Source organism: Syngnathoides biaculeatus, chromosome 6 (genome assembly GCF_019802595.1).
Source record: "Syngnathoides biaculeatus isolate LvHL_M chromosome 6, ASM1980259v1, whole genome shotgun sequence".
Taxonomy (NCBI): Eukaryota; Metazoa; Chordata; class Actinopteri; order Syngnathiformes; family Syngnathidae; genus Syngnathoides; species Syngnathoides biaculeatus.
Genome location: NC_084645.1, coordinates 19,861,034 through 19,873,703, shown reverse-complemented (window position 1 = coordinate 19,873,703; position 12,670 = coordinate 19,861,034). Strand labels below are relative to the sequence as shown.

At 47.9% G+C, this 12,670-nt stretch overlaps 2 protein-coding genes and 1 long non-coding RNA gene across 7 annotated transcripts in view; 2 read left to right on the top strand and 1 right to left on the bottom strand.

Moving 5' to 3' along the window:
* The window catches only part of LOC133502152 (uncharacterized), a 55,446-nt gene that overhangs the window by 29,917 nt on the left and 12,859 nt on the right, over positions 1 to 12,670 (bottom strand). For all 5 annotated transcript variants that reach the window (XR_009795378.1, XR_009795375.1, XR_009795377.1 and 2 more), the window contains exons 3-4: positions 7,266 to 7,491; positions 2,371 to 2,439 (exon numbers count right to left, since the gene is read on the bottom strand). This is a non-coding gene — a long non-coding RNA (uncharacterized LOC133502152). The remainder of the gene's footprint in view (positions 1 to 2,370; positions 2,440 to 7,265; positions 7,492 to 12,670) is intronic.
* Positions 3,597 to 5,759, top strand: LOC133501903 (parathyroid hormone-related protein-like). Its single transcript, XM_061822064.1, has 2 exons — positions 3,597 to 3,688; positions 5,378 to 5,759. Exons 1-2 carry the CDS (start codon positions 3,597 to 3,599, stop codon positions 5,757 to 5,759), a joined length of 474 nt encoding a protein of 157 aa, XP_061678048.1.
* On the top strand, positions 10,214 to 11,155 carry LOC133501723 (somatostatin receptor type 5). Its single transcript, XM_061821609.1, has one exon. It carries the CDS (start codon positions 10,214 to 10,216, stop codon positions 11,153 to 11,155), a length of 942 nt encoding a protein of 313 aa, XP_061677593.1.

The window sequence follows — 12,670 nt, the reverse complement described above, 5'->3', positions numbered from 1 at the left end:
AACCTCAAATTAATTGTCGTCATATGTTTTCTCGAAATAAAATGTAATGCTTCGATAATATTACAAGTTTATTTCCTGTGGTCTTGGTGACATTTTGAGTCGTGAGGATTGGGCTCCAAACGCCTGCTCACGTGTGCCCCGCGATTGGCCGGCACCCGGTTGAGGGTGCCCCCCCCTCCCCCGGCAACAAGCGAAACAATAAAAGCCAATCGAGATGAGGAACTCTCCGATTGGCTCTCCCGCCGCCGTGTCTAATATTTTGGCCCGTGTGAGCAATCTAACGAAAGCAAAACAGGCGAGGGTGCGATTTGAAGGTGAAGACGGTGAAAGGTGCTAAGGAGAAAGGAAAAGTTCCCAGAAGAACTCGGCACCATAAATCACAGAACATTTAGGCGGCAGGACAAGAATCCGCTGCCAGCCGCAGCCGCAGCCGCTCTCAAATGTTGGATCCAATCCACGTCAACGTCACGTAAAGCGGCCCCTTAACAATCGGGAACTGTTTGGCGGCCCCCGAATCTTGCTGACCAAAGGGGCCGGTCCCAATTGAGAGTTTTTTAAATTCTGCGAGGCGACGATTTGACGTTTTCACGCGGTTTGCATTTCCAACCCGATTCCAATCGGGTCCAATGGGGGTCCCCACTTCAAGCGGGCGCCGCTTTCAAACGAACTGGACTCCGCCCTCCCTTAAACCGGGTCGTTGCCGAAGGACCACTTCCTTCCTTCCCTCCCGTCCTTCCCACTTTCCTTCCTTCCAAAACGTTTGCCAATGTGGAATTGCAACTTTAAAGATGGCCTTTTTCTTTCAGTACAAAGTATGAACATGTTTTTGCAGTCTATTATGTAATAGGATAAAAATGATTCGGCATGCTGTTCAACATAATCTCGACTCTATAAATGTAATCATTGCCTCAATATTTCCATTGATTGTAACATATTGGGCAGTCCCCCCCCCCCCTTTTCTATATCCGTAATAATCGCCGTTCCGACGAATGCTTTTCGTCACAAAATGCGGCCGTTGTGTAACATTTGGCGGCTGAGCGGCACGCACCTTCCTTTGAATGGGTCACTTCTTGTCTTTTCTTTTCTTCTCAAGCGACTTTTCCAAAGTCTCGAGTCGAGTTCATTTATTTCATTGACTTGTTCGCGGTCCAAAAGTGAAGAAGCACGAAGTTGCTGACGGTCGGTCGCCATGACGCCCCAAACAAAACAACACATCACTTGGCACGCGGCGTCAAAGTCCGCCAAGGAACCGCGCCAGAAGAGAACCTTCCCCCCCTCGCAATTAAGCGAGCGGTCCAAAAGCTCATTCGTACAGGAAGTGACCGGGACCGCCGAGCTTATAAAAGGTCACTGTAATATATATATATTTTTTTTTTCTCCTAACATTTGACACGATGTTGTTTTCCAGCGCGATGGCGGTCGACGCCCAGCACGAGCGTCGCGCTTGCCGACGGGAGCTGACATCACCATCGGGGGGGGCTGGAGTGCCCATCGTCGTAAATCAATATTCGCGTCATGGTGGGCGAGCGGCGGAAGGGAATTTTAGGCATTTTGCCGTGTGCAAGAAAAACAAGGACAAATAAAAAAAAAAAAAAAAAATCTTTTTTTATGGGGGGCGGGGGGTGGGGGAGGGGTAAAAATGTGTAGAAAGACTCAGAACTCATCAATATGCCGGAATATGGACGGCTCAGTTCTGCTCAGATTGCTCTCCGGCCAACGTTTGGCGACCGATCGGGGCGACGATTCCTCATCTTACTTTTAAAGAGGTTTGAAAAAAACCTTTCACATTTAGTAAGCCGATTTTGGAGTCATTTTTAAAAATCCTTTCAATTTTCCTCAGCGACGTTAGCAAATTTTTCATAATCTTTTGATGTGCGGTCGGTCCCCTGTCGGGGATTGGGCCCGGATGGTATCCACGCCGACGAGCGCAAAGTCCACCGCAGCGGTTTCGCAGGCCAAATGTGGCCATTTTCCGGCTTCCCTGGCGTCAAACTCGCCACTTTCCCGGGCAAGACGCCTCCGAAGCGGCCCCGGTGAGCTCCGCGGGTTCTGCTGAATGGCGTGCAGTGAGAGGCGGCGGCTTGGGTTTCTCTGAGGTTAGGGTCCTTCTCCCTCGGGGAAGTGGTGAGGGCCTCCTTGTGTACTTTGGACTCCCCCACCCACCCCCACCCCCACCCGACCATGTACGGTAACACACGCGCACCTGTCACTGCTGACCTCCTTTTCAGCTCTTTGTCATTTGTTCAAACGGTCAGTACAAACCCAAAAGTGGTACCGAAGAAAACGAGCCCATCCAGCACAACATTGATGATTGATTTGTAAGAAATCGCCCTGCAAGGACAGAAACAAATCGATGACAGTGGCACTGACCTGCTTCCTCGGGTTTCGGGAGCTTGGCTTTAAGCTGTGACGCAGTCTCCGCTTCTGTCCGGTTAGCAACTAAAGTTAAAAAAAAAAAGGACAAGAAGGAATTAGAAAAAGCACAAAAGTTCAGAGGCGGACAAAAGTCAGGCAGCGAGTTTAGTCTCCACTTTCAAATGTTTCTTGGATAGATTGGAGGTGCGAAGGGGGAGGGGTCAAAAAAAGGTTGTGTCGCGTGATGTGGGTGCAACGTCTACTCGGAACAGGTACGCCGATTGAAAAGCGAGGACGAGATCTTGCAATCTTCTCTGGACGAAAATGGAGGACGTGCCCGCACCTGGCAACACAAAGCCAAACTCAGGTTTTCGGCTCCAGGGCGTTGCGCGCATCCAACAGAGAAATTTCACGTCCAACTTGAAGGGGAAAAAAAGGCAACTTTTCCACGACTTGCTTGATCGCGTCATTTTTCATTTCGACATTTCCAATACTCGTCATGTGACTGTTGTTTAAAAAAAGGCTACGAAACGACGCGCGGGCTTGACTCTGGCACCTTCCTCGAGAATCGAACCCGGTGCACTTTGGCTGAAAGATGACTAAAGTGAGAAAAAGCAGCGACTTGTGGGTTTGGACGGCCCCTTCTTGTCACTGCAGGTGAGTGTAAATTGGTGGGTTGTGCTAAGGACTGAACTCCGCTGAGGTGGTGCCTGCATCTTCCAAACCAAAAAAGGAGTTTGGACTCCCCACCCCGACCCACACAGGCTGACTCAGAAGCTGCTGCGCGGACCACCACAGAAGATGCTCCAGTCTTCGAGAGACCACCTCAAGTCGGAGGGCGAGCCGCTGGCCTGACACTTGCGACTTTCAGCGCGACTCTTTCCGCAACTTCTGCTGCTGCCGCCGGGCGACTATCGTTTTGTTTTGTTTTTTTTTGGGGGGGGGGGGGGGTGGGGGGTTGTGGGGTGGATATCGGGGAGAAATAAATAGCCCCGCACACGCTGTTGGGAGGCAAATGAATGGAAAAAACCGGCGGGGGATTTCCCCAGGCTGCCTTGGCACCAATGGATACGTGCAGAACTTGTAACTGGCCCACGTCGTTTCTGATCGTTCTGTAAAGAAGGAAATCATCGGTCGGACCTTTCTACTGTGGATCTCTCGAGTAAGTAGCAGATGAAGCGAGCCATCGGGCAAAGTTGACGCGCTGACGAAGTCTTTTGCAGATTCGGGGGGGCGCAAAGATGTGCTCGGTGCTGCTCTTTCATCAGTGGACTCTGGCGGTCTTCTTGCTGTGTTCTCCGATGGCGCCGGCGGACGCACTGAGTAGCAGAATGTAAGTTTTCTTTCTTTTAAAATCAATAAATACGCATTTGCGGATTGTTTGGGTGGGGTTCTGACGGTTGTCTTTAAGCCTGGAACGCAAGACGGTTTTGGTTTCCTAAAACCTTGCAAAAGTTCGCTCGGTGTGTCAAACGGGAGTCGACTTTGCTTATTTGGAAAGGCTCACTAGTACACAAACGTTGACAGCGCATCTTGCGCCGAAGGGCTCGTTTTTGCTGCCCTCTACTGGACCGAGCTGAACCGACCCTGGTGGGGACCCAGTACACAAATACTTGATTCTTCAGGGATCTGTACTTGAGCGCGGCTTTTTTTGCACATCCTGAATTTGAAAACAGGTGTGTGTGTGTGTACTTTGTACACCCGACTTTATAAATATAGGATTCTAACTTACACGTCATTTTTTCCCCTGACTGGATATAAAAATGATCAAATCGTAATGAGAGAATATTCGATTAATCCATTCAACTACGGTGTCGTCCCCGGGAGGGGGATTAGCAACCCATAACAATTTTTAGTGATGTATATCATCCACTATAAAAAAAAAAATAAATAAAAATCCCAATACATTGATCAGGAAGAAGGTAACAAATGAAAAAATACTTGAACAGAAACAGCAACAAAATGGAGGAAGTTGAATAAGAGATCATTCACGAGTACCACGTAAAAGAAAATATTGCCCATCCGTAATCTTGGTTGGGAGAATTGAAGGTGAGAATTGCTGACGAAAAAAAGAGTTTCATTTTTTTCTAATAGTTAACATGAGCTAATATGCGTAGGTGTCTGGTGTGGGCAGCGCGGGCTCGGTTCCCGCTCAGTGATGGTGCGACTGACTGGCGACCAGTTCACGCCGTAGGCCGCCTTTCGTCCGAAGCTAGCTGGGATAGGCCCTAGTGAGGATAAGCGGCTAATGAGCTAATGTCGCACATTTTCGGGGGGAAGGCGTCGTTTTATTTGGGTCCGGTCATTTTTAAGTTGACAAAAAAAGGACAGTTCTTCTTTTATTCTTTTTTTGAATTCTGCTTCATCGTGCCAAAATATTATACGTAATTGAATGTAATATCATATTTTTAATTTTGTACCCAAGTACATTTAAGGGTTTTTTTTTTTGTTTTTTTGTCAGACTAGGTAACACTGTCGGCTTTCAAATAGATTTGAAAGTTCTGCTAGTGGTCTAAAAATCACTAAATGGTTTTGGGTCACGAATACGGAATACAAACCCGGTCGGGTTCTGAGATCGACCGACTCGGGTCAAATAGTCCAAAGCAAACACGGCGAAGCAGCATTTAGCGAGGTGACGTCAGCCCCACGTTTTCAAATCACATGAAGTAAAATCAAGTATTCATAACTTTTCAATGATATTTCTTTTTTGAATTGATTTATCTTCTCTTTTTGACTTTGGCACATTGTGGACTAAATGCACAATTTTTCTTTTTTTTTTTTTTTTTTTTACTTTTACTTGAAGACCCTGGAGAATGAATGCAGAGATGAATTTTTAAATATATGACATTACAAGTGCTAAAAAAAACCCGCACATAGACAGAACCGGACTTTTTTGTTTGTTTTGTTTTTCTGAACGTTGGCGTCGCGGTGAGCGCTCAACTACGCACGCGCGAGGGACATTTGGCAAGTTCTGCACTTTGTGGTGGTGTGACCCGGTGTCGACCCAACCCCCGACTTGCAGGCGGCGGTCGGTGAGCCACGCCCAGCTGATGCACGACAAAGGCCGCAGCATGCAGGAGCTGAAGCGTCGCCTGTGGCTGCAGGAGCTCCTGGAGGAGGTCCACACGGCCGACGAGCGGGCCCCCCCGGCGCACGGCGGGACCCCCGATTTCAGCGGAAACGACCTCCGCCAGAAGCCCCCGGAGGCCACCAAGAACACGGCCCACGGGTTCGGATCGGACCGCGAGGGCCCCGTCCTGCCGCAGGAGACCGACAAGGCGCTGGCCTACAAGGACCGACCGCTCAAGGCCGCCACCAAGAGGAAAAAAAAGGCCAGGCTGGGTCGGCGCAGGGAAGGCGACAAGAAGCGCCGGCGGACCCGCTCCCCCCCGACGCCGGTCTGACAAACGCCCCCGTGCGACCCGGCGCTGCTGCGCTCCGGCATTTTCCCTTCCCGTTGTGGACGCCTCGCCGTGATCGTCCTTCGGTGGCGGTTCTGCTCCTTGCAGATTGCCGGAGAAAATCTTAAGCCCCTTTTGATATTTACGACGGCAAATCATCGGAACTGTGGGCCTTTTTAATCATTTTGTGTTCATAAAGTGGGGCAAAAGGTATGTTTTTGATTTTTTATTTTTCAAGTATTGATGTCTAATGCAGGGTACGCGCCTCCTGAAATTAAGGCAGTTTTCCGCTTGTATTAAGAGTGATCCCCCCATCGTACCCGTTGAACCTGCTCAATATTTATGATGACGAATCATACGAATGTTTAGAATGAATTGACGTGCGGGGCAGCCGGATCGGGCGAAAGTCAGGAAAGGCCTGCTTATCGGATGTTCTGAAAGATGATCCTGAGCGATTAGCCTATGGTGCCAAGTGTGTGAAGAAAGATTTTTTTCTGCTTGGAAAACATTTGGGGCCCAGAAACATAAATATTAATCGTGTCAAATTAGATATTGGAAACGTGGGCTTTTCTCTTAGTTTGGAAGGGAAATGACTGATGATCTGTGACCTGGCAGAATTATTGGATGTCTCAGAAAAAGTGATTTTTTTTTTTTTTTTTGGTCTCCCGAGACAATTCTAAAGGTATTCAATATTCTTGCGGTCACAAATCATCAGAAAGAAGAAATGCCTCCCTCAAAGAGTGCAACTTTAATGATCACGGGTGGCAAAAACGTTTTTTTTTTGGGATTTTGAGATCGAAAGTTTCGACGATGAGGGCAAATTTGCAGAAGAGCAATTATTGGATGGAACGTCGCTGAAAGATTCTGGTGAGCGTTGATTTCCATTCTGAAAAGATCCAAATTGTGTGGCTTTTCTCATGTGCGTGGAGTTTTGCGTAGAACGAACTCGGAAGTGGAGCCGAAATATGGATCGCCCTTTGAATTTTCCCGCTATTTCCTCCCGACGATGGGAAACGTTGAACGCGCTCACACCCTTGCGGGCTCCAAGATTGCGATCGTCTCACATTCGAGTGACAGGTTCCTATTTCATATTTATTTCACAAGCAAACGTGCAAATTTGCTCCACCTCCGCTGCCATAATTTATTTCATCTTCAAAGTTGTATATTTATTTGGTGAACGAATGTATTGCGGTGCTGCTGACTGAATCCCATCATGCACTTTACTTCTATCGTGTACGTTCTTTTGTGGTCGTCTTGATGGTCCTGCTTTCTTTCTTTTTCTTTTTGGTTTTTTGGAGGGGGGGGGGGGGGCGCCACCCCACCCACCAAAGATCTCTTGTGGATGTAATTTATTGTCCAGCCCACTTTCATCAACGCTAAAGTATATTTTTATAGAAGTTAAGTCTGCCACGATTTTCATTTCATGTTCTTGACTTGCACTGAGAACTTAATAATGTCCTTTTTTTTTTTTTTCCCCAGTTATTCATCAAGCATTAAATATGTACTCACAAGGAAAGCTTGCTCCGGATTTTCTTGGACTTTTCTTCCTCACTTTCTCAAAGTTGATTTTGGGCTCTCGGACTTTATTCCGTGTCTTTTATTTTGAAGTTTTGATGGCTGGAGGTCATCGAGCATCTCCTGACATTTGAAGTCTTCAGTCTGACTTCAAACCGTTGAAATTTCAGTTGGGCCAACTGCAGCTGAGCTCACGCCAACATTTGGGAACTTATTCTGTCTGCAAAAAAGTAATAATCGCATTAATAATAACAACAGGAACAACAATACATTATTATTATTATTATTATTATTATTGGGGGCACGACCGCTTAGAACGAGTGGGGGGTTTGAACCCAGGTCCTCACGACACTGAGGCAGATGCGCGAGGAAGAGATCCACTGTTTCACAATAATAAGAATGATAATCATAAATCATCCAGTCGTCAATTTTCCGAGCCACTTATCCTCACGAGTACCCATACATCCATTTTCTTGGCTGCTTATCCTCACAAGGGTCGCAGGGAGAGGTGGATCCCATCCAAGATATCAACGGGCAGGAGGCGGGGTACACCCTGAACTGGTCGCCGGCCAATCGCAGGGCACATCGAGACAAACAGCCGCACTCACAGTCACACTGACGGGGCAATTTAGAGTACCCACCCGGAGAAAAGCTACGCAGGCACGGGGAGAACATGCAAACTCCACACGGGCGGGTCCGGAGAACTGTGAGGCCAACACTTTGCTGCTGCAGCGCCGTGCCGCCTACTAACAAGTATCACTACTATTATTATTATTATTATTAGTAGTAGTAGTAGTAGTAGTAGTAGTAGTAGCATAGTTCACATAGTAATAATAGTGTAGTTCCATAGTATTAGTATGATATTTCAGAGTTCCTCGGTTGGTGATTTTCAACTGGACTATTTGGTAAATCGTTTTGTCGACAAAAGTAGTCATAATAATTAAAATAAATTAAAAATATTTCATATAGTTAATATTGCTTTTGCTGCTATTATTATTATTATGTGATGGCCACATTTGTATCGCCCCTCAAAAGTCCACCAAAAAGGTGCACTGCAAATAAAAAGTTCAAAAACGGTGGAGGCAAACTTTTTCCCAGCAGTCGATTTTATAACTCGACGATGGACGCACGGCGTTCAATATCGAAGGATTTGACATCATCTTTATAATCTTACGGCGAACCAAAGCAACAAGTGATCTGTCTCGAGAATTCAGAAATCAGACGAGAACGCAAGTAAAACGCCATCGCTGAAGCTGCTAACGACGCACGCACGCACGCGCCCACACACCAGTAGCGAAGAATACGAGGGCCCGCGAAGGCGTCGCCATAAACGGCCCATAAAGACTGAAAAATCAATGGAGGAACACAAACGGCAATCAATGAAGCCGTTTGTGTCTTTTGCACTCGAACGCAAACACTGACGGTTGACAACAGGGCACCGGTGTCAAAGCCAAGGGGCCGGGGCCAGATCGGGGCCGTGATTTTTGCTTCAACGTGATTGCCAGACATCATGAATAATAACGAGTTATTCCAAGCATTTTTTTTCTTCCTCAAAGCCCTCTTTCAAGTAACTGGAAGATAAATACTGCTTTACGACTGCTTTCACAAAAAAAAAATAGTTTCAATCTTGGAAAAATATGATGAATTAAGCTAGCTAGTAGAATGTAACAAGAGTAAAATACGATTTTCTTCAGAATAAAAACCAAGTATAGCATTGAAACTACTCTGATAAGTAGAAAAAGTTAAATGATACGGGGTAAATGTAGCCCAATACTACCCATCCGACTATAGTATACTATTTCACCTTGTACTGTATCACACGAAACACTACCTTACACAACACAATGCCATACTCTACTGCAGTAACTGTACTACGATAACCATACTACGCTCTAAGAGATGAATCAAGGTAAACCAAAGTAGCGTGTACTTTCTACTTGTACTACGATTGTAACAGCTGCTCTTCAATCGATGGGAGCCCAGCGCCTGTTTGCTCTTCCGCCTTTTGCGCTATCGACGGACGGAGAGACGACGGGAGCGGAGGACGACAGAGGAGAGAAAAACGAAAAGAAAAGGAAAAGAAAAGCTCGCCGCCTTTCCCAGCTCAGCGAAAAGGATTGCAGCGATTTGCGCGGGGGGGGGGGGGGGGGGGAGAAGAAGAAGAAATGAGCCACAAAACGATGATGCGGTGAGCGACTTGTGTGTACTTTTGGGGTTTGATCATTCTTTAACGATCTTATTAGCCTAATCGCGTCACTGTAAATGTCACGTTGTTTCAATTTATTGTTACCAAATCCATTTTAAAAAGATCAAACGTGCTTGTGTGTTAGCCTCATAGCCGAAGCTAGCAGGTGCGAGGTGTACGCAATTTTTTTTTTTTTTTTTTTTTTTCCCCGTAGGAAATTTCATGTCAATCACAGCAGCTGCCGGCAATATTTGAATCCTCATCATGTGCAGCTCCTTCTTAATCCGAACTTCATTGACTGTACTTGCATGTGAAATCCATTTTCTCCAAGGAAGCTAATTGGGATGCTCGTTTTGAACTCTCAACAAATTCAAACATCAAGACGACGACCGTGAAGACTTTAGAAAGCGTGCGCCGCACAAAGGGAAGTATTTGTGGAAGTAGAGCGGCCAGAAAAGTCTTCAAATAAAACGAGAAAGCGGGTCGGTTGGCAACACCGCGTCGTCGCCGGCTCCGTTGCGGCCCGCTAGCTCGCCCCCGATCGTTATGGCCTCCGGAGGTGCGCTAACGCTAGCGCCGCGTCACCGCAGGGTTGAAGGCGTGACAAAAAAGTTGCAGCTTGTAGGCGGGAAATTACGGCAAGCTGTAACTGACTTCGGGGGCGGCGACCCGAAAGACAAGTCTCAGTTCAAAACGTGACGAAAGGCGCGTTTGTTTTGTCTCCTCTAAAGCAGCTGAAGTCAAGCCGACACCAAAGATGGCTGGCGTCAACGCCTACGGGCTGGCGTTCGCCGGCACGTGCGTCTTGATCCTGGCCGTCGGACTGGGCGCCAACCTCCTGGTCTTCTCCCTGTTGGCCCGGCAGCGGTCGCTGCGCAAGAACCGGCTGGACGCGCTGCTCCTCAGCACGTCGCTGGCCGACTTCCTGGCCCTGCTGCTGGTCCCGTTCACCGTGCACTCGGCCGTCAGCCACTCGTGGCCGCTGGGCGACCTTTCCTGCAAGGTCTACCAGTTCCTGTCGGCCTTCAGCCTGGGGGCCAGCGCCTACTCGCTGTGCGCCGTGTCGGCGGCCCGCGCCACGATGGTCACCGACCCCTACCGGCCCCCGGCCGCGGACCTGCTCGTCCTGATGTCGGCGCCGGCCTGGGCCCTGAGCTTCGTCATCAGCCTGCCTCTGCGGATGTTCGCCACCAAGGAGAGCCCCAGCCCCAGCCCGAGCCCGAGCCCGAGCCCGAACGCCGTCACCTTCTGCCTGCCCGCCGTCCAGGAGCACCACTACCAGGTGGTTCTGAGCCAGTTTGTGCTCTTCTACTTGATCCCCATGCTGGTCATCGCCTTCAACTACGTCCGCCTGGCTCTGTTCCTCCAAAAGAGTCCGGTCATGTCGTCGTCCGGCGCCAGGAACACGCGGCGGGCCTCGGCGATGGTGTTCTTGGCCTCCGCAACCTTCTCGGCGTGCTGGCTGCCGGGCTACGTCCTGGAGCTGTGCGTTTACTTGGACCTGTACCGCCACGGACGAGCCTGGGAGCTCTTCTACTTCACCTGCACCGTTTTGCAGTACTTGCACCCTTGCGTCAACCCCGTGCTCTACGTGCTGCTGTCCAAGCGATACCGCCGCAGGAGGGCGGCGCGGCTCTTCGCTCGACGCCGCAACCGTGTGGGGCCGCAGGTGCTCAGCGTGTCGGCGGACAGTCTGTAGACCCGACCGGAACCTTAACCGGCTGTCGCCAGCGCTAGCGGCTCGCCAGTCAGCCTCGCGGGTCCGTCCGCGTTGAAGACTCTAGATGCTTTATGCTTCGTAACGCTTGTTATTCCTGCACAACCGCTATAAAAAGTCGACGCACCCTCTGATTTTTTTGCGATACATATTTTTTTTAAAAAAAAAGAGAAAAACTTTTTTCCCCCCTAGTAATGTGAACTGTAACCGGTTCGACTCAATATTTTAAAATGGAGTGGAGAGGTAGGGATAAGATGGTTGCACAAGTGTGCACACGCCGTTCAGAATTAGCTAATCAAATTCAAATTGAAAGTGTGTTTAGTTTTGTTTGATGTTGTTGTTGTTTTACTTTGCAAGATAAGCCTTCTATCTTGTCATCCGATCTCTCACTGCGTTCCGTCATTTTTCTGTACTCTTCTCCTGACTGAGGAGATCATGGCTCGTGACGTCAATAAGTAACCAACTAAAAGTGAGCTTTTTGTGGCCCTCACACAGAAAAAATAAGCTGAGAGGTACGTGAAGGGAAGATGCATTATTGCTCGTGGCCAGCAGGGGGCGAGCAGCGATCGACAGAATGGATTAAATCAAATATATTTACAGCTGAAAGCACATTTCTCGTTGGAGGAATGGGCCAGGATTCCTGAAGAGTACTGTCGGAACCTCGTGGAAGGCGACCCAAAACCTTTGACCCAAGTCGTACACTTCAACCTTTGACCTCCAAAAAAATAATATAAAATGCTCTCTCTCAAAATTGTGGTATTTCGCAAAATGAAATAATTTTGGGGATCCTGACTAACCTGAAACAGGGGAGGTCTAATCTGATTTGACTTCAGACAGTCAGACAAAAATATGAAATGTGTTTTTTGGATCATGTGTGTCAACTTTTGGCTTCAATTTTACATGAAGACAATTTTCATGAAACATTTGAAAACATGTCAAATGTTGTTACATTATCACTATTTTTTTTTTAAACGTGCGCAACCTTTGACCATTTTTCGTATTTCCACGTAATCTTGTTGAAATTTAATTTTAGCTTCCGCGACTGGCTAATAAAAATGTGCGGCGGTCCGAAAATGGCCGCCCCCCCCAACCCCCCGGGTCAGACTTTGTACATCTGGGATTGAAAATCATGTGATGCTGTGATGGCTTTAGGAGCTTGAAAAGTTTTGGATTCATGGTAACAAAGCTTCGAACGCAAGGTTATCCACGTCGTTTTTGAGGTAGGACAACACACGACTTTGTCGAGTTTGACAAAGTAAGAAAGTGAAGAGGACAGAGACTGACTGTATGTTTGTCAGGAAAAGAACGCTTCAATTAAGTCCAACAGAAAAAGCGACTTCAGTATAAGAATGAAGTATTTGAACTTTGTTACTTTCCACCATTTGATTGTGGAGGCCAGGGACAAAGCGGGCAAAGATGTCGGACAAGCTGAGCCCACCGTGACTTTTGACCTTTTCTCTTCCTCTCCAGAGAGGCGGGGTACACCGGGACCGGTCG